Genomic DNA, 20,007 nt, shown 5'->3' with positions numbered 1-20,007 from the left:
CAGCTGAGACTCCATTCACGAGACGTACCCACCCACCAGGAATGGGAGCAGCCTGCTTTCTGATGCAGGGCCCGCTGGCTGAGCACGCACTAATCCCCCGTCAGCCCTTCTTACTATTTTTCTGTCTCCTGCCCAGCGAGCTGCTAACAGTTTACAGCAGCATCCAAACGGAGCCACCCCCGGGCTCATCGAGTGCTCCTGAACACCAGCAGCGACGCAGGACCGACCGTACTGGTGCCTGTTTTAAGGGGGAGGCAACACAGGCCCCGACGGGCACAGAAGTGCAGCACAGAGGATATGAGAACACGCCAGAGCTTTTCAGAGATCTCACAGGTACATCAGGCAGCACAGGGAACAACAGCTGCCTCCAATTAGCCCTGTCCTATTAATTCCTCGTCTTCCTCACCCACAGGAACGCTGTCTGGGAAAGGCACGCAGTGCAGAGGAGCCCTCCCGGGCCCATGAGGGGCCTGCTACAGCATTTCTGATTCCCACATCTTGCTGCCACACTCTCTGCACTCTCCTTTATTTACAAATAGCGCCAAGCTGCCACTCGGCCTTCCTCCTGCTGCCACAACTCCTAGCCGTGACGTTTTCCTGTTAGCTTGCCACACAGGATCAATGCTCCCCTTTATGCTCCTGTTTTGTTAAGACTTCAGTGAAACCTCAACCAGCCACAGCAAATAATCCTGGCTTTACCCAACCAGAAGGCTTCAGACAGGGAGAGCTGCTAGAATCTCCCCCGCAGTAACTATTTTGGAAGAAGGCTGATGAGAAGAACACACAGAGAGGCAGGAGGGGAAAACAGAAAACACCATCACAAACCTTTCCTCTCCATTTGCACATTCCAAGGAAAAATAAACCAAACAACCTGCAAACGGCTAAAAGCAGGGAGGGGAAAGGCAAAGCAAGCTCCAGAGTCCAAAGTCCCAAAGCGCAAGCTGCCTCCTCCCTCGTGCTTCAGTGCAGTCATCTCTCACCAGGCAGAGTGTGGCTCCCCACTTTATTTTTCCCTCCCTACATCAGCATTTTCACTGAAAATCTCTCCTCAGTGCCCTCTTTTCAGCACAGCTCCAGCAATGTCAGCACACGCTAACCGAAACAGAACGCTTCTTCAGAAAATGATGATAATAACAATAAGCACTGCGTTGTCTAGGCCTGCCAAGCTCACATCTGCACCAAACAGTGGGCAAAAGAGGGGCTGTCCGTAGGGCAATGCCTCCCTTGGTGCTGTGCTGGCAGCCGAGGCAGCTGTAAGAGCGCATCTGACGGAGGCTGGGTTTGGTGGCTTTTTCCTGGAGCTGCGGTGGTGAAAGGGCAGATCTGCTGGCTCAAGAAAACGGCCAGGAAGATGGTATCTAAGGGATTACCTGCCCCAGACACCACATTGCTCTGGGTCATCATAAATTACAACAGCCAATTTAAAGGAGACTGCAGCTTCCAAAAAACGATAAGGGAGCTGTGGTCCCGTATGTTCCCGTCACACTATCAGAAAGGCATTTATGCATATGAATCACCGGACTGCAGTACCTGACTTTCACAAAAAAGTGTTGGCTGTAGAAAGAAAAATATGAGAATCATTTTGTCAACCAGCAGCATCCAGCTTACCCTTTCTGCCGTTAAAACCGTCCAAACAATTAAGAGCTTTGCCCTTACGGCAGGCCCCGCTCAGCAGCTGCTGCTGCCACAGCAAGAAACGGGTGGTGAAAAACGCAGCAGGATGAATCCCTGGCAGGGACGGCGGGGTGGCAGAGGCTGGGGGTTACAGGAACTCCTCCAGGGCAGCTCCGAGGCCAGGATGGCAAAGCGTGACGCAAAGGGAAGCTGTGAGCGCGCCACGCTGACTGTGCCACGTTCTGTTACGAGAAAGCCTGTTTTTATGCTCCGAATCCATCCCTAGCAGTGAAAAGGAGCAGCAAGCACCACGGCACACAGGAGCAGCATCTACCCCCTGTCTTTTGTCTTCATTCACCGGCTAGAAGCGTGATGCTTTTGTGCACCAGAGGGAAATTCATCCTTAAGCGTTCTGCGCTCCGCCCTAACGATTTTCTGGTGGGTTTTACAGGAAGAGCAGACAGCTCTGGGAAACGCCTGAGCAGATGGGACAGCAAGCAGCAGTCCCGGAATGGGGAGCGTAATTCAGCACGGCTACAGTTGCCATAGAAATAAACAAGCACTTTTCTAATCCCTGAGGCTACCTAGAGAATTAGGCAGCACTAAGGCTGCTAATGTGGATGCAATTAGCCTGACACGGATGTTCCTGAATTGAAGCTGACTGAGGCCTTCTATTCATTAAGGAAAGTGGCAAAGGAGCTACAAGTTCAGCTTTTTGACTGCATGCTAATGAAGATTTCATTAAAGCCAGCAAAACAGAGGCAATCCAGAGCGCCGTGAGGACTACCACCTAGGCAGGTACCGGCAGCAAGAAGCCCTGTGAAAGCGGGGGTGTTTGTTGCCTCTGCACAACACCTGCCGTTAATTGATGAATCCTTTCAAAGGCTCAGAAAATAAACCAGTTATGGAGAATACCAACCCTACAGTCACCCGCTGGCACAAAGCCACCTGCAAGGAAAACACCTTCTCCTCAGGGCACGCGCCGCAGATCTGCACGCTAGGCGGGTTGGAAGCCTGATCTGCAGAGGCAGGGCTCTGAAGGCAGGCGTTCCTGACGCTGTACCATTACCAGGGGACAAAGAAAACACGCTTGCTGGAAAACACGTGCCCAGAAGCTTAACATTTCCCTTCAGTCGCGGGTAAAAAAATCAACTAAAAGAGAAAGGCAAAGCGAAACTGGGATTTTCTCAGCAGAAAATGAGAAAGCATGCAAAGACCTTAGATCCAGCTAGCACGCTGCAGTCGCAGGGAGAGCTGAGGGAGGGAGGGCAGGTTGATTTCCCAGAACACAAAGAGGAAGCAGATGACAGGAGAATGACAGGGGACAAACGGAGCACACCTAAAAAGGACCGAGCTGCCTATTCTTAGCCCCTGGTTCAGCTACACGTGGCTATCTGCATTATCTCAGCACAGAAGAATGCCTAATGGTCTCAAGAGGCAAGCTGCAGGGACGCCGCTCAATCGAACGGCTGCACGATGACCTCTACCTGTACCCGCAGCGGCATATAATCCTCACAGAGGTCGTCCCACAGCTCCTGCAGTTCAGAAATCTCCAAGGGAAGACCCAAAGAAGCCCTGGAAAGGGATTTTCTTTCTGCTGTCAGGAAACCAGAACCAGCATAGGCTAAGCCACCAGCAGCACTTCCATCTGCCAAGTCCCGGCTGAGCTTGGGAGGGGGCAAGGTGGACTTCACGGGAATAGGCAGCCTGCTGCCCCGCGGGCTCTGGATGGGTTTGTAGTCTAACCCCTTGATCAAGCTGAGGGCCAGCTCCAGCCTGTTCCCGCTCAGCGACGAGCTGGGGGTCACGCGGTCCTCTGCCAGGTCGTCACATTTGCCGTTCCCCTTCACCCCCTTATCTGCGTCTTCATCCTTCTGCTGCAGAGGGCCGGCCTCCACCGTCGTGTCCAGGGACTCAACGGAGGACGCGGGCGTGCCCTCCTCCATGCTCTCCCCATCCACTGGCCCTCTGGCACCAGCAGACTCCACCGTGTCGCACACGGATGACTCCTCGTTGCCCATGCTCGCTGACCACCGGCCGGACAGCCCGCAGGAGATGCTTCTGGCCACCTTTCGTGGCACTTTGCAAATTGCTTCATAGTCGGCATCGGCCACGCGCAGCGCCGCACAGCCACGGCAGCGCCGCGGGCGGTTGCTCGCTCCCTCTGAAGCATGGCAGCTGTGTGGCTCCAGGCCGTGCTCGTCTTGCTCCGTCCAGTACTCGTACCCAGAATAAGCAAAGTCCTCCTGCAGGAGGGCGGCATACCGTACATCAGGCAGGTTAGAGAGGTCCACAGTCCCATCCCCGGCTCTGTCATCCGTGCCGGAGTCTTCGTTGTTCCTGCGGTACATGCTGGCGATGCAGAACTTGAGGCGGTCCTTCTCCAGCAGCAGCTTCTGCAGGCGCTCGATGGAGAGGGCTTCGATGCGCGCGATAACCGTGTCGAACCTGTAGATGCGGTCCAGCATGAAGGCACACTTGCTGCAAGCGAACTCGGCTTTGCCGTCCCGGCACAGCTCCCTGCCCAGGACGTGGGACAGCAGCACCTGGAGGTTGAGCTTGGCCGCCGTGTGGAAGATCCATCGCCGCTGGTTGCCGCACAGCTCCCGGGCGCAAATCCGGCACGTTTCCTTCATCCTCCCTCCTGACCAGCACCCACACCTACTTCTGGGGGCTCTCCAGGACCTTCCCTGGGCCTCTCTGGCTCCCTCAGCGCATCTCCCAGGGCTCTGCTCCCTCACCCTGAGCCCACCAGCACTTCGCAGCCCCCCTCGTCAGGGAGGAGGCCACACACTGGGACTCCCGGCACCACAGCGCCCTTCTGCCCTATGCCATCTCCTACACCTCAGCCCCAGGCCGCCCCCGTTTCTCCTCAGACCCCCTGTTCTCACAGACCCCCATTTCTCCTCACAGATTCCCTGTATTTCTTCACAGACCCACGTTTCTCCTCACATACCCCCCAGTTTCCCCTCACAGACCCACGTTTCCCCTCACAGACGCCCGTATCCCCTCACAGACCCCTGTATCTCCTCACAGCCCCTCTATCACCTCTCAGACCCCTGTATTTCCTCTCAGACACCCCGTATCCCCTCACAGACCCCCTATCTCCTCTCAGACACCCCCTATCTCCTCTCAGACTCCCCGTATCTCCTCGCAGTCCCCTGCCCCAGCCCGGCCGCTCCTCCTCCCCTCCCGTCACCACCGATGCTGCTGCCACGGCGGCGCCCGGCTTCTGGCTCACATTTCAAGATGGCGGCGGGCGGGCGGTGCCGCGCCCGCGCAGTGGCCGCGGGGGCTGCCGGGAGTTGTAGTCCGCCCGGGCACTGCCCGGTGTCGGCGGCAGCGACGGTGCGACAGCGCGACACCGGGCATGGCACCGCCGCCACCGCCACCAGCTGTGCCCACCTGCTCCTCCAGGTCGCGATTCTGGTCCGGCAGCGTCCCTGCGAGCTGGTGCCTGGCGGCTGGGTCCCCGCTGGGCTCCTCAGGGCTCCTGTGATGGGTGGCACGAGGTGCTCAGTGCCACCCCCGGGGTGCTCAGCGCCATCCCCGAGGTGCTCAGTGCCACCCCCGGGGTGCTCAGTGCCACCCCCGGGGTGCTCAGTGCCATCCCCTGAGGACACTCAGCACCCTAGGGGCATGCTCAGCACCCTACGGGGTTTGGGAGGGGACGTGGGACCTGAGGTCGGACGTGGCACCCACCTCCGTGCCGTGTCGTGTCGTCCGTCGCCGCTCCTGCTGTCCCCCTGCGCCCTCGCAGCCTCCTTCAGCCTGGCCGCCAGCTCCTGGCACTGCTGCGCCTCGGCCTTGGCCAGCGCGGTGGCCTGCTCCGCCTCGCTCCTGGCCAGCCTGGCCTCCTGCACAGCACCGGGTGAGCCCCAGGGAGCGGCACCGGCTCCCCACACCGGCCCCGCCACGGTCCCCGGCGCTCACCTCCTGCAGGAGCTGGATCTTGTTCTCCAGCAGCTCGTAGACGTGCTCCGACTCCCGCTGCCGCTCCTCATAGTGCTGCCGGAGCGCGGCCTCGCTGCGGTTCGACTGGTTCTCCGCGGCCACCCTGCCAGGCACGGCACGATGTGGTATGGCACAGCATTACATGGCATGGCACGGCATGCTATGGCACAGCGTTACATGGCATGGCACAGCACGGCATGGCATGGTATGGTATGGCACAGCATTACATGGCATGGCACGGCATGCTATGGCACAGCGTTATATGGCATGGCACAGCACGGCACGGCACGGTATGGCACAGCATTACATGGCATGGCACGGCATGCTATGGCACAGCGTTATATGGCATGGCACAGCACGGCATGGCATGGTATGGTATGGCACAGCATTACATGGCATGAAACGGCATGGCACGGCACTATTACGGCACAGAGTTACGTGGCATGTCACAGAATGGCATGGCACAGCACGGCATGGCATGGCACAGCACAGTATTACATGGCATGGCGTGGCACGGTATGGCACAGCACAGTACAACATGGCATGGCACGGCACAGCAGAGTATGGCACGGCACAGCAGAGTTTGGCACTCCATGGCAGGACACAGCACCCGCAGCAGGGACCCAGCAGGGCTCCTGACGTCCCCCGGCCAACAGGTGCTGCCCTTTATTTTTGGCTGGCACTGGGGCTGTAAGCGGAGCCGCGCTGGCTGCCCCCCCCCCCGGTTCTTGTCCCCACGCCTCACCAGGTTTTGTCCAGTGCCTGCTGCTTCTCCCGCAGCTCCCGCTTCAGGCTCTCCACCTCCACCTTCAGCTCGATGTTCTGTGGGGTCGGAGGGACGCAGGGTGGCCCTGTGCACACCCACCCCAAGGTGCTGGGGAAGCCCCCCCCGGCCCCACACAGCTCCCCGTGCTCATCAAAGGCAGGGCGGGGGCACAGCCCCTGCCCCACAGTAAGATTTTAGGTTCTCTTGGCCTTCCTGCTGTACTGGGGACACTCAGTAGCACTAGGGGCCGAGCCGCATAGGGCACTAGGGGCTCCACATGGCCCAGCCCACCCACCCAGGACAGCTGTAAAAGCAGCCAGGTTATTTATAATGCCAGCTCCCCACCAGCATGTGTGGGGGGCACCGGGATCTCCACCACCAGCAGGGCAGATCCTGCCCTCCCCATCCCTCTCCCTGCTCCGGTATAAGGCAGCAAGAAGCAAACTCCCCCCAGCCCCACTGCTGTGCCCGTTGCCCTCCCTGTGTCCCTGTCCCATGCTGATGGCTGCATGCCCCTATCCCCATCTCCTCTTGGTGGCCCCGCTCCTGGCAAAGGGACATCACTGGGGGGAAATCCAGGACGGAGCAGCACCCCGTCCCCATCCCCGTCCCCATCCCCATCCCCGTCCCCGTCCCCACAGGCGCGCTCACCCGCCGGTAGACATCGTCCCGGCTGCCCTCGCCCTTTTGCTGCACGCGCTCCTCCAGGAAGTAGATGCGGAGTTTGAGGCTGAAATTCTCCTTTTTGAGGTCGTTGAGGTGCTGGGACAGCGTGCGGTACCCGTTAGCCATGGCCGGTGCTCCATGGGGGGCACATCCCGGCACCCCTCACATGGCGGCGCCGGGGCCACGGCCGCTCCCTGCCCGCCCGCAGCTCGGTGACGGGTGCCCCCGCCACGGCCCCTTTCCTTTTTTTTCGCCTCCCGGTGCTATTTGAGGAACCCGGCGGGGACAGACAAGTGGTGAAACCCGAGCCCCGGGCGGCCCCCGGACATCAGCCAGGAGGGTGGCGAGGGGGAGCGCGGCGCCCCACGGGGACAGGGACGGCACGGGGGGGGGTCCCCATCCCCTCCTGCCTGCGCTGGGGCTGACGCACGCATCCTGCATGCACCCCCCTGGGCCCCAGAGGTGGTCACCTTCTCGAAGTCCCGCAGAGTCTGCGTCTGGGCGAGGGGACCCTCCTCTAGGGCTCGGAGGGGACACATCTGTGCTGCGGGGATGGGATGGGGCCAAGCGCCTGGGGGGTGCAGGGTCCCCCCTGGTTCGGCCGGTGCGGTGTCCTCGTCGCAGTCACCCCATGGCCCCTCCGCCAGGGTGCCCCCACGGGGCGCAGCATCCTCTCCTGCCATGCGGCTGGCCATGGGGACGTCACCATGGCAGGGGTCCCTACGGAGACGAGCCCACGTCACACAGGATTCCGCCACGGAAGGGGGAATTTCAACCGTTTTTTGCATCTCCCCCTGCTGGAGGGGGTTTGCAGGTGGCTGCCGTGGCTCTTTTGGGGTGGCGTAGGAGATCTCGTGACCCCAAATGTCACCCCAAAGCCTGTCTGGGGTTCAGGGGGGCGAACTCCCAGCCGGTGCATGTGCAAGGGCGCGTGTGCATATGTGGCTCCCATGGCCGGGCACGTCTGCTCGCAGCGCGCCGCCACCAGCCCCCGGGGGCTGTGCAGATGGCGGTGCCCGGCTGCGAGCACTTTGGCCCCATTAGCAGCCCTGACCCCCCTCTGCGGGCAGCAGGGCCACCTGAGCCCCCAATAAACCCCCCCCCAAAGCTCCCCTGGGGTTGGGAAGAGGGGCTGAGGACGCTGTGCAGGGTGCCCCCCCCCAGGAGGACCCGCGTGCCCCCCTGCCTTATCGCGGCTCACCCGCTGCTGGCGGCAGCCGCCATCAGGTTTATTTTCAGCAGAGATGTATGAGTCATTTCAGGGTTTAAAGAATAAAGAAAACATGTTTTTTTCCTTAAAACAAAAACAAAAAAAATCATTTTTCTGTATTTTTTTTTTCTAATCTCAAATCTTTTTTGGTGGGGGCCCTCAGGAGCAGTGGGCTCTCATTCCCTGAGCCCCCATGGGCACTTTGCTCTTTCCTGAGCAGGTCCCTGTGATATGTGGCACAGCGGGTGCCCCAGGGCTGTGTCCCCGAAGCGGGGCACACCACAAGCACCTCACGGGCCGGACACATAGCACCACATCCTGGCAGCGACCAGAGGCAACAACCCGCCAGGAGGGGAAACCGGAGCACGATGGCCAGGAATGGCCAGGCATGGCCCTGCACCCTGCCAGGCATCATACGCGAGGAGGCACGGCACCCAGAGGCACCCAGAGCCACTCAGAGCCACCCAGAGGCACCCAGAGCCGTGACATCCAAGGAGCTTGGTACCCAGAGGCATGATGCCCAAGGAGACCCACTACCCATAAGCACAACATCCACGGAGGCACGTTAGCTGGAGGCGTGTTATCAGAGGAGGCAGGACACTCAGAGGCAAAGCATCCAAGGAGACACGGTACTCGAGTCAAGGCGCACCAGGAGGAGGCACAATTCTCAAGGAAGCGCAATATCCAGAGGCACGATACGCCCGAAAGGCACAACACCCGAGGAGGCAAAACACTCAGTGGCGCAAAATCCAAAGAGGCACTGTACCCAAAAGCACAACACCCAAGCAGGTAAAACACTCAGTGGCACAAAATCTGGAGAGGCACGATTCCCAGAAGTGTAACACCCCGAGACACGATACCCAAGGGAGCACGATATCCCAACGCCCGGTACCACAGAGGTGTGATACCCGGGGGCGCGGTGCCCACGCAGATGCGATACCCGATGAGGCAGGAAAGGAACGCAGTGGCGCGATGCCCACGGCGGTGAAACACCCAGGCAGGAGGGTGCCCGGCCCCCGTGGCTCCTGCGTCCCAGCCAGCACCCCCAGTACCCAAACTGGGAGCCCTGTGCCGGGCTGTGGGGACAACGCTGGGAATTCATTAGCAGCAAAGGGGAGGACAAAGTGGTGCTGCAGGAGGACAAGAGCCCTTTCATGCCGGCTGTGCCGCCCCTGGAGCACAGAGCAGAGCTGGGGTGCGCATCCCTGGGGGGCACATCCCTGGGGTGCAGACCCCTCGGCCCCCCCACCCTCCGGGCAGCGCCACCCACCTCCAGCGTGCCCTGGGGCCCGCGGGCAGCCTGGCACGAGGGGTGCCACGCGGCCCTGACTCACAGCACCCGCTGACTCACGGCATCCGAGCGGCCGCGCCGGGACCAGCACCCTGGGGCGCCACGGGGCGAGGGGAGAGGGCAAGGGCCACGGCATAGCGGGGTGCACAAGGGAGGCTGATGCCCCGTGGGACAGCATCCCCAACGTGCCCGGCACCGCACAGCGCACCAAGCCGGAGACTCACCTCCTCCTGCTGCTGGATCACCTCTCACGGGTGGAGGGAGGGGCGGCAGCCCCCGGCCCCGTGCGCAAGCCCTGGTGAGGGCCAGCAGGGCCGGGATGCGTGGCACTGCCTGGCTCCACGCTGCCTCATGGCACAAACGTCTCGGAGAGGGCCGAGGGCCACGGCGGGGAGGTGGAGCCGGGGCCAGGCGGCCAGCACGGCGGGTGTGCCTCTGCGGGCACGCACGGCACCACCGCGGACCACCCGCAGCCGGGGCACGGCACAAGGTGTCCATTGAGCGCGGCGGGACGGGGGGAGCCGGGGGCTGGCGGTGCTCAAACTCCAGGCCAGGGCGGCTGCCAGCACCGCAGGCCCGGGGGTTTGGGGACAGGGACCAGAGGGGTGAGCGGGAAGGATGGGAGAGCTGGGGGAGACGGGGCGAGCCCCACAGCCTGCGCCCCAAATCAGGGCCCTTCCCGCAGCGCCACCGCTGCTCCCAGCAAGGCCCACCTGCGCGGTGACCCCATGCTGGTGCCACCGCGGTGACAGCCAGCAGCTCGGCCCCGCCGTGCGGCACAGCACGCCCTGCCCAGCACCCACGGGTCCCCACGGCGCGCTGCTGGATGAGGCCCCGCTCCCATCCCGCAGCTCCCCCGGAGGGATGTGCAGGAGCCGGGCAGGGCGATGGGGGGGGGGGGGGGTCCCGCAGCCCCCACGCGTGTCCCGGTCCCCACGCGTGTCCCAGCCCCGCGGCCACCCCGAGCCGCCTCCCCACGGGTGCCCGCGGAGCCCCCGCACGCCCCCAGCCCCCGTGGCCTCACCTCCGCCGCGGGGCTCGCATCCTGCCCCCCGGCCTCCGCCGCTCCCGGCCTCCGGGGGGCACCGGGGGGCACCGGGGGGCGCTCCGCAGCCGCTGCCGGGCAGCCCCAGCGTGCGCCGGGGAGGCGGCTCTGCGGCACCGGCCGGCTCCGCCCGCAGCTGCATCCCTCCTCCTCCTCCTCCTCCTCCTCCTTCATCCCTCCTCCTCCTCCTCCTCCATCCCTCCTCCTCCTCCTCCTCCTCCATCCCTCCTCCATCCCTCCTCCTCCTCCACCCCCTCCATCCCTCCTCCTCCTGGCAGGGCCCCCCCATTGCTGCCCCCCAGCACCGCCCAGAGCCCACCCAGGACCCAGTGGGGTGCCACGTCCCCATAGCCCCCCAAACCCGCCCCAGCTGTGGCCCAGCTGCCACCACAGCCGGTGTCACCCAGCGTCACCCGCTGGCCCGGCCAGCCTGGGGGCGCCCGCCAGTGCGTGGGACACAGGGGCAGGATCCATGTCCCTCCGTGGGGACACGCCAGCTGGCACCGCCACCCAGCCTGCATCCCCGGTGTCCCTGCGAGGGGTGCCGGGGTGCCAGCGAGCCTCAGGGCCGTGCCTCTCGGGCTCTGCTCCCCAGGAGAGGGCACCAAGCAACCGGGAAAACGCCGCCACAGCGGTGGCTTGGCCACGCGTGGTCTCCGCAGGAGCTGGCCATGGGCACAGGCATGGGATGGGGTTTTTAGGGTGCTGGGCACGGCGAAGAACCCCCCACCCGCTGTGGGGGGCGTCCCCCATTTGTCCCCAAGGAGATGTATGGACGTGGGCGCCAGGAGCCACCGGACGGTGACACCAGGGAGGTGCCATCGCGGTGCCTGGCGGGGGCCTTGAGCAAGGTCTTAATGGTTAACGGCAGCCAGGGCTGTGCCAAGGCCCCCCCTGCAATCCCGGGGGGCCGTGTCCCCGCCACCGCGCCTCCTGCCCTCGGCTCCCCCAGCCCACGCCACGCACGAGGCTGCCGTGCCCTGTCCATGGGTTGCTGCCCCTCCAAGGGGCCGTGCGGACCCCGCTGCGGATCTTCTCCAGCCCCAGCCCTTGACCCCGTCCCTCGCCCTGTGCCAGCCGCCCTGGACTTTCCTCCCTGTGGCGTCACGGTTGTTCCCTGGCCGTGGCTGCGGTGGGGTGTGCGTAGTGCCGGCGTGTGCGCGGTGCCGGGGCGTGCACAGCCTGCAGCGAGCGAGCTCGGAGCTGGCTGCACTGCGAGGTTTTGTCCCCAGGACAAAGGGGACCCCCTCCATCCCTCTCCATCCCCGTGCCGGGTCCCCACACTGTCCCCCTAGGGCTGGTGCTCTCACCACAGGGTCACCGGCTGCAGCCATGTGGCTCCTGCCCACGGAGGGCGTTTGCTGGGCGGCTCCCGGGCACCCCACGTAATTGGGAGCTGGCAGCTGGGGCTGGCCCCGTGCCCCCGGCCCCTTATCGGGGCATTGCTCAACGGTGGGCGCAATACCGGGGCAGGCAGGGGCCACGGCGCTGCCTCATCTGTCAGCTGTCCCCTCCTGTGGGGCCTGGGGACACCGCATTGCTGGGGGGCTGGGGGCACCATGCCCTGTAGGGCTGGGGACAGGGCTGCCAGCAGCACCTGCAGCTCTGGGGTTTAGCCATTTGCCACCCCACAGCCCCCCTCCTGGCTGTCCATAGCAGGGAAACTGAGGCACAGTGGGGGTACGAGGGGGTACAGGATCCATGGGGGTGCTCGGGGCTTGGGCGGCCCCCAGCACAGCCCCAGCCCGAGCTCCCCTCTCCATCATCCCTCCTGCCACAGGGTGGGGGGCTCTGGGAGGGGGCCAAGACCCCGGGCTCGCAGCCACCCAGCGGTGACTGGGGTGGGAGAGGAGGGAAAAGAGGTGGGAAAGAGGTGGGATTATGGAAATGGGATCCAATGAGACACCAGCGCAGCCCGAAAAACATGCCCCGCTCGCAGCGCATTTAGCGCGGTGGGCAGCCCGCAGCAGCCTCTTCGTCGGGAGCCGTGCGGACGGACAGCGGGCACGGACCCCCAGCTGCCCCGCAGCCCCACAGCCCCGCGTCCCGACGGCCCCGCGGCACCGCGATGGCCTTCGCCAAGCTGCAGAAGGTGCTGATCAGCGACAGCCTGGACCCCTGCTGCAGGGACATCCTGCAGGCCGGTGGCATCCAGGTGCTGGAGAAACCCGGCCTGAGCAAGGAGGAGCTGCTGGTGGAGATCGCGGTGAGCGGGCGGGGGTCTGGGCACGGCGTGGGGCTCAGGGCACCGGCCGTCACCCCCGGGTTGGCGGGGCAGGGAGGCTGACAGCAGGGTGCCAGGCGGGCACTGCGGAGGCCCCGCGGCCCTGTGCCCCAGCGGGACATCACGGGGACGTCGTGGGGACGCCGTGGGGCAGTGGGAGGTCGAGGGCCCCCTCTCCAAGCGGGTCCTGTCCCCGCCTCCTCCCGTCTGATGCAAGAGCCCCGGCTGGTTTCACGCTGCCGATCCCAGCCCTGCGCCCCCGGCAGTGGCAATTCCCACCCCGCCACCCCCACGGGTGACAGGCCCCCGGGGACCGCCGGCCGTCCCCGTACCCCGTCCCGACACATGGGATCCGTCCCCCTGCCAGGACTGCGATGGGCTCATCGTCCGCTCGGCCACCAAAGTCACCGCCGACGTCCTGGAGGCGGCCGAGAGGCTGCAGGTGGTGGGCAGAGCGGGCACCGGCGTTGACAACGTGGACGTGGAGGCGGCCACCAGGAAGGGCGTGCTGGTGATGAAGTAAGAGCGGAGCCCCGAGCGGTGGCACAGAGCTGGGGGGGCTTTGGGGTGCAGGCGGGGGGTCTGCATCCCCGTGGGGTGACCCCCGAGGTGAGGCCACGCTCGTGACACCGCTCTCCGTCCCCAGCACGCCCGCCGGGAACAGCCTCAGCGCCGCCGAGCTGACGTGCGGGATGATCCTGTGCTTGGCCAGGTGAGCGTGGGGCAGCGGGGGGGGACACGTCCGTCCTGCAGCCCCCAGCCCCGCTCTGACCGCAGCCCCCCCTTGCAGGCAGATCCCGCAGGCGGCAGCCTCCATGAAGGAAGGCAAATGGGACCGAAAGAAGGTAGGAGGCGGGCATGGAGCGGGGTGGGTGCCCAGAGGGGGGCCGCAATCACTCACCCCTCCGCTCACCCCCCAGTACATGGGCATGGAGCTGAACGGGAAGACGCTGGGCGTGCTGGGGCTGGGCCGCATCGGCAGGGAGGTGGCCACGCGGATGCAGGCTTTCGGCATGAAGGTAAGTAACAGGTCAAGGGGGAGTGCTGGGGGTGGCGCCGGCTGCAGCGGCAAGCCCCCCCAATCTGCCCCAGACCATCGGCTACGACCCCATCATCACCCCCGAGACCTCGGCCGCTTTCGGCGTGGAGCAGCTGCCGCTGGAGCAGATCTGGCCCCGCTGCGACTTCATCACGGTGCACACGCCGCTGCTGCCCTCCACCACAGGTAGGGGACTCGGGTGGCCTGCGGCAGGGTGCGGGGTGTCCGGGGCAGCCCCCCCCCAGTATCCCCACTCCTGACGGCGTTGCCCCGCAGGGCTGCTGAACGACAGCACCTTCGCCAAGTGCCGCCGCGGCGTGCAGGTGGTGAACTGCGCCCGCGGGGGCATCGTGGATGAGGGCGCGCTGCTGCGGGCGCTGCAGTCGGGGCAGTGCGGCGGGGCCGCCCTCGACGTCTTCACGCAGGTGAGCGGGGTCCCCACCATAACCCTGCCCGAACCAGGCCCGCCAGCACCCCCCAACCCAACCCCAGGACCCCCAAAAAGCGTGCGGGGCTGAGGCCGGGCCGGGGCTGTGTCGGCAGGAGCCCCCGAAGGAGCGGGAGCTGGTGAACCACCCCAACGTCATCTGCTGCCCGCACCTGGGTGCCAGCACGCGGGAGGCGCAGAGCCGCTGCGGGAAGGAGATCGCCATGCAGATGGTGGACATGGCCACCGGGAAGGGGCTGGCCGGCTTGGTGAGTCCCCCCGCTGCACCGGAGAGAGAAGGGGGGACGCTCCGTGCCTCAGTGTCCCCCTTGGCAAAACGCAGGTGGGACCCTTTGAGCTCACTCATGGGTTTCCGTCTCCCGTCCTGCCCCTCCTCCTCGCAGGTGAATGGGCAGGCTCTGAGCAAAGCCTTCGCACCCCAGACCAAGCCCTGGATCGCCCTGGCCAAGGCCCTGGGCACGGTGCTGCGCACCACGGCCAAGCAAGCGCAGGGCAGCGTGCAGCTCTGCACCCTAGGTGAGGCGGGCAGGATGCGTCCCGTGTGCCGAGGGGACACGCCGGAGGTGGAAAGAGGGCCAGGAGGTGGCTGGGTGGTGGGGTGAGGGATGGGAGAAGGGGAGAGGTGAGGGGTGGACGGGCGCACGGAGGGGACGGTGGGGATAGGGATGGGCACGGGCTGACCGCACCTCCTGCTGCTGGCCCCAGGGACCACCCTGAAGGATGCCGAGAGCTACCTGGCGCCCGCCGTGGTCTCGGGCATGTTGGCTGGAGGCAGGCAGAAGGAGGTGACCCTGGTGAACGCCCTGCTGCTGGCCCAGGAGGCCGGCCTGAAGGTGCGTGCACACCTGGAGCTCCGCATGTCAGCCTGGTGCCCCCAAACCCCATCCGTCCCTCCTTGCCGAGCAGCATGACCCCGCAGGGCTGCCGTGGCCCCAGGGGACACCCCATACAGGACGTGGGTGCTGAGCGGCCGCCTCTCTCCCCGGCAGGTCACAGCCACCCACAACGACGTGGCCCCCGAGCCCCACGGCAGTGCCGGCTTGCTGCAGGTGTCCCTGCAGGGCACCCCGCTCCGCGTGGCAGGGACGCTGCAGGGCAGCACCCCGGTGCTGCGGGAGCTCGGCGGGGCCACCTTCAAGCAGCCGGCCCCGCTGGCCGGCCACGTCCTCATCTACAGAGCCAAAGCCTCCGAGCCCAGCACGCTGCCCACGCTCGCTGGTGAGCTCCTCGTGTCGCCCTGAGTGAGGGAACAGCCCAAGGGGGTCCCAAAAACCAGCCCGGAGTCAAAAGGGGGAAGATGCCAAGGGGGTGCTGCAAGGAGAGATGGGGATGGGGTGGCTTGGGTATGGGGTTGGGGCACCTGGTGTGAAGGGCTGGAGGAATGGATAACATCATGGACCTTTGAGGGGTTTTGGGGTGGGCAGAGCCCTGCTGCTCGTGGTCCCACACCGCCATGTGGGGTCCTGGTGCAGCAGGGCGGGCTGCAGACCCTGACCCTTCTCCTCCTGCCCAGGGCTGCTGGGGAAAGCAGGCATCCAGCTCCAGTCCTACCACAGCTCCGGCGCGGTGGCGGGGGAGCAGTGGAGCGTGGCGGGGCTCTCGGCCCCGCTGCCCGACCTCACCGAGCTGAAGCCACGTGTCACGGAGGTCTTCCAGCTCCACCTGTAGCCCTGCACCACCAGCACAGGCTCTGCTCACGTCTACAGCACCCGGACCCCCCCAGCACCTGGGCGAGCACTGTGCTAAATAATAAAAACATCCAGGAGAGAGCGTGCCGTGCCTCGTCCATGCAGCTCTGCCCCATGGCGTCCCTTGTACCTGACCCTAATCCCTTCCCTGCAGCCTCTGCCCCTCGAGGCTCTGTCCCCATCACCCCCCAGCACTGTTTGCTCGAGGGTGCAAAGGTCTCTGCAGGCACCGTTGCCGCACCAAGGTCCTGTCTGGCCACGGTCCCCAGGGACCAGGCAGCGCTCCAAGAAGCGCTGAGCACTCCTGTGAGCCCCTGCGTCGCCTCCCCACTCTTCTCCACTAGGAATTGTCCCCCGGGTTTTCCCCTGGGGACGGTGACATTGTCAGGAGCTGGGAAAATGGCATTTTGCCACCCCCGTTGGACCCAAGGCACCGGGCACACATGTATCCAAGAGGTACGGGGCCGGGAGGTGCCGTGCGCCTTGGGCACGTGGCGTGCCCAGGGATAAATTGCTGTGGTGCCCAGGAATAAATCCCATCCCACACCGCCGTGCTTCAGGACGGGTCTGGGGGCCCTTTATGGGGTAGGAGGGGAATGCAAAGGGCTGGGTAGTGGTGGCTGTTCACGACCGGGAGCCAGAGCTGGACCATTCCCCTCGCATCCACGCTTTATTCCCTGTGCCACCTGCGTTTGGGCTGAAAACACCCCCCTCCCCACCATCTCGGGGTCCCGAGTGGGTGCTTGCTTCTTCCCCGCCCTGCAAGGCGCAGGGTCCCGCTGAAGCCAGCCCCGGGGCGGGGGACAGGCAGGGAGGGCAGCGTCCCCCCTCACCGCGCCGTGCCCTAGAGGGGCTTCCTGGCGTACTGCCGCCGGTACTTGTCGTCCACCCGCTCCAGGTACCAGGTGCCGGGGAAGAGGTCCGTGTGGGAGCCGTGGGGAGTGTGGTTGGCTGCGGGGACAGGGCACGAGGCTCAGCGGGGCTACAGGACCCCAAAGGGTACGTCCCCCCGCGGCCCCGCTCACCCAGGTGGTGGGTCTCCTCCCGGCGCTTCATGATCTCGGCGAAGTCCTGCGGGGCCACGCGCTTGCGGGCGTCCAGGCGGGTGGGCAGGTCGGCCAGGCTGGAGAGCAGCTTGTCCAGGGGCGAGCCTGGCGGCGGGTTAGGGTTAGGGTGAGACGGCACCGCTGGCACCCCTGGCCGCAGCCCCACACCGCCCTCCCCTCCCGGCACCCAGCTGCGTCCCCGCGGCACGGGGCTCACCCGGGGCGGCGTCCTGCGAGACGCGGAGGGAGAACATGCTGGCGGCCAGCCCCGAGCCGTAGGAGAAGGCGCCGATCCTGGAGCCCGCCAGGTCCTGAGCCGAGCACCTGCGGTGATGGGGAGCGAGGAGTTAGGGGGGATTTGGGGCCAGAAGGGTGGCGTGAAGGGCCGCGTCCTCAGCCAGAAGCACCCTGGCACGCTGGGCTGGATTAAATTGCAACCGGAGCTGTGGTGCCAAAGGCAGGTGGAGACAAGGGAGGCCGTGCCTGCAGCGGGGCGCAGCAAACACAGACAGATTTGCCACGCCAGGGCATAGGGCAGGTTTGCTGTCCCCTACCACATCCCGGGGCGTTCGCACCGCCCTCGTGCCCGGCTGTTCCCACGGCTCCTTCCCGGGTGGTGACAGGGCACGGCCGCTCTTTGGGCACTAAAAGGGGGTTTTCATCCCCGCGGCACTGACAGAAGGGCTTTATGCTCTCCAGCAAAGTGGCATGGAAACGCTGGCTCAGGGACAGCACAGGGCGGGAGGCAAGCCCGTGCCCATGTGGGGTTGCATGCAAGGAAATTTTGGGGTCTCTGTGTGGGCTGTCCCCAAATTGGCCTCCCCCCGCCACCAGCCCTGGGGACTCACTGTGCCAGGAGGGAGGCCAGGCAGCCGTACATGGACGGTGTGTACATGTTGCCGTTGCGGGAGGAGAGGAGCAGCGAGGGCTTGGTCTTCTGGTTGAAGATCTCCTGGCTGGCCGCCTGGAATGCCTTCTCCACCTCCTTGCTGGTGTAGGTGTCCTCCAGCTTCACGCCGCTGCCAGGGGAGAAGCCAGCTCGAACCCCATGCAGGCAGCCCCAGGAGCGTTTGGGGTGTCCCCACCACACCAGGAGAGACAGGGGACACGGCAAGGACCCGGTGCACCCACCGAAAAGGCTGCAGCCCCTTGTAGAGACCGCTGGCCGTGTCGGGGTTGGGGGCAGCCAGGAAGTCGTTGAGCAGCAGCCGCCCCACCGACTTCTGCACCAGCTTGCAGAAGGGCGTGTGGAAGATGATGAACTTGAAGTCATCGAGGGTGAAGGGCCGGTGGATGCCGGCTGGAAGGCAAAGCGGGGCCGTGAGCCGCCAGCGGGCTGTGGGGCCGTGCGGGCGCCCCGGCGGCACCGCTCACCCTGCTGCCACTGGCTCTCCGCCTTCCTGCGGTACACGGCGTAGCAGCGGTCCAGCGCCCGCAGGTAGCACTGGATGGACAGGGGCCCGTCCACCACCGGGTACTCGGAGGCCAGGTCAGGCTTGTAGAAGTCGTAGGCGTGCTCCATGTGGGTTCCCCGCAGGCCTGGCGGCACAGGAGAGAGCCGGGTGTCGGGGTCCCAGCACCCTTGGGTGCTGCCCATCACGTTGACCCCATCATAGCGATGGCCACAGCATCCACCAGCCTCCCCGGGTGCCTACAGTGAGGGAGCCAGCCAGGACCCTGGGGCGCCCAGCACCGGGCAGCCACTAGCACTGGCACCCCCCCTCCCCGGGGGTCTCAGCAGCAGCACCGACCTCTCTCCAGCACCAGGGGGGCGTTGGGTCCCACCAGCATGGCGATGGCGCCGGCACCTCCCGTGGGCCGCGCGTTCCCCGTGGCGTAGACGGCAATGTCCCCGCACACCACCACGGCGTAGCGGCCTGGGGGAGGACAGAGGGGCCGGTGGGGACATCAGCATGCAGGAGCCTCCATCCCGTGGTCCTGGCGCCAGCCCAACACCCTGATACCTGCACCATGGTGTGCCAAGGCCAATGTGGCGGAGAAAGGAAGGTGATGGACAGGCTGGAGGGGCAGCAGCCGCCTTCAGGGCTCGCTGGAGCATCCCTGGCTTTCAGGCCACCTCCTGCCTCCTTCCCCCACCCCACGGTGCCCTCCCCGTGCCCAGCTGCCCCCCAGCCCCACGTTCAGCCTCTGTCCATGCCCACCGTCCCAGGCGCTGGACTCGACCCAGGCGGCGGCGTTGAAGAGCGAGGCCGTGCCGCCGTAGCAGGCGTTGGTGGTGTCGATGCCCTCCACATCGCTGTTGCCTGAGTCGCGGAAGAGCTCCATGAGGACGGTCTTGACGGCCTTGGACTTGTCGATGACAGTCTCGGTGCCCACCTCGAGGCGGCCGATGGCGTCCCAGGAGAGGCGGCCGCGCTCCACCAGCCGCTGCACCACCGTCAGGCACAGGGAGTTGATGTCCTCGTGCGCGGCACAGAAGCCCATCTGCTGCTGGCCCAGCCCCCGCGTGTACTTGCCGGCCTCCACGCCGTCGTAGCGCTCCAGCTCTGCCTGCTCCACGTACTGTGCGGGGAAGTACACCTCCAGCGCCAGGATGCCCACGTCCTTGGGCCAGGTACCCGTGCCGGCCGCTGCCGCGGCAGTGCTGGAGAGGCTGTGGGGCAGAGGGAGCGGCGACGGTCCCGTGGCGGTCCCCTCTGCGACACGCCAACACCCTTGGGTGTGACACCCCCCCGCCTTTGGGCTTCGTGCCCACCCTGCCCGCTCCATGCAGGCGCTCACCGTGCCGGCTGCGTGGCTGCGGGGCACTGGGACACCCGGGGCGCCCGCGCCGGCCCCCGCCTCGCCCCCCAGCAGCGCGCAGCGCGGCCGACCAAGCGCAGCATCTTTGCCCCGGCCGCCAGACGAACGGAGGGACAGACGGCAGGACGGGCTTGACACAGCACTTTTATAAACTGCCTGGTCCCACCGTGGGCGGGCAGCGTGCCCCCCCCGGCTCTTATCAGCATGCCGGGCCCCGGTGCTCAAAGGTCACCGAGCACCAGCCAACACGACA

The 20,007-nt window shown here is 65.4% G+C and overlaps 3 protein-coding genes across 8 annotated transcripts in view; 1 reads left to right on the top strand and 2 right to left on the bottom strand.

Moving 5' to 3' along the window:
- PDE4DIP (phosphodiesterase 4D interacting protein) overlaps nucleotides 1–10,677 on the bottom strand; it is a 32,019-nt gene extending 21,342 nt beyond the window's left edge. For 2 of the 6 annotated variants that reach the window (XM_048080244.2, XM_048080247.2), the window contains exon 1: nucleotides 3,102–4,862. In XM_048080244.2, the coding sequence (XP_047936201.2) occupies nucleotides 3,102–4,250 (1,149 nt within the window). In that variant the 5' untranslated portion in view covers nucleotides 4,251–4,862. Of the gene's footprint in view, nucleotides 1–3,101; nucleotides 4,863–5,019; nucleotides 5,108–5,316; nucleotides 5,472–5,547; nucleotides 5,672–6,313; nucleotides 6,391–6,985; nucleotides 7,255–7,470; nucleotides 7,721–10,525 lie in introns of those variants that run through there. The other 4 variants (XM_048080250.2, XM_048080251.2, XM_067001399.1 and 1 more) reach the window with 3 other exon arrangements.
- A 1,799-nt stretch (nucleotides 10,678–12,476) lies between these two features.
- Nucleotides 12,477–16,027, top strand: PHGDH (phosphoglycerate dehydrogenase). The gene is made up of 12 exons (XM_067001356.1): nucleotides 12,477–12,752; nucleotides 13,138–13,289; nucleotides 13,417–13,482; nucleotides 13,561–13,615; nucleotides 13,691–13,789; nucleotides 13,863–13,995; nucleotides 14,086–14,234; nucleotides 14,353–14,505; nucleotides 14,641–14,773; nucleotides 14,963–15,090; nucleotides 15,247–15,475; nucleotides 15,771–16,027. The coding sequence occupies exons 1-12, from the start codon at nucleotides 12,615–12,617 to the stop codon at nucleotides 15,923–15,925; spliced, it is 1,590 nt and encodes a 529-aa protein (XP_066857457.1). The 5' UTR covers nucleotides 12,477–12,614; the 3' UTR covers nucleotides 15,926–16,027.
- Nucleotides 16,028–16,591: 564 nt separating this feature from the next.
- On the bottom strand, nucleotides 16,592–19,881 carry HMGCS2 (3-hydroxy-3-methylglutaryl-CoA synthase 2). Its single transcript, XM_048080239.2, has 9 exons — nucleotides 19,734–19,881; nucleotides 19,154–19,605; nucleotides 18,743–18,868; nucleotides 18,366–18,530; nucleotides 18,123–18,291; nucleotides 17,840–18,010; nucleotides 17,209–17,315; nucleotides 16,971–17,096; nucleotides 16,592–16,896 (listed from the first exon to the last, which is right to left on the bottom strand). Exons 1-9 carry the CDS (start codon nucleotides 19,835–19,837, stop codon nucleotides 16,790–16,792), a joined length of 1,527 nt encoding a protein of 508 aa, XP_047936196.2. The 5' UTR covers nucleotides 19,838–19,881; the 3' UTR covers nucleotides 16,592–16,789.
- Between the last annotated feature and the right edge of the window lie 126 nt (nucleotides 19,882–20,007).

The sequence above is a fragment of the Anser cygnoides genome, chromosome 8 (assembly GCF_040182565.1).
Source record: "Anser cygnoides isolate HZ-2024a breed goose chromosome 8, Taihu_goose_T2T_genome, whole genome shotgun sequence".
Taxonomy (NCBI): Eukaryota; Metazoa; Chordata; class Aves; order Anseriformes; family Anatidae; genus Anser; species Anser cygnoides.
The sequence above is the reverse complement of the archived record's forward strand: the minus strand, read 5'-3'. Positions and strand labels throughout refer to the sequence as shown.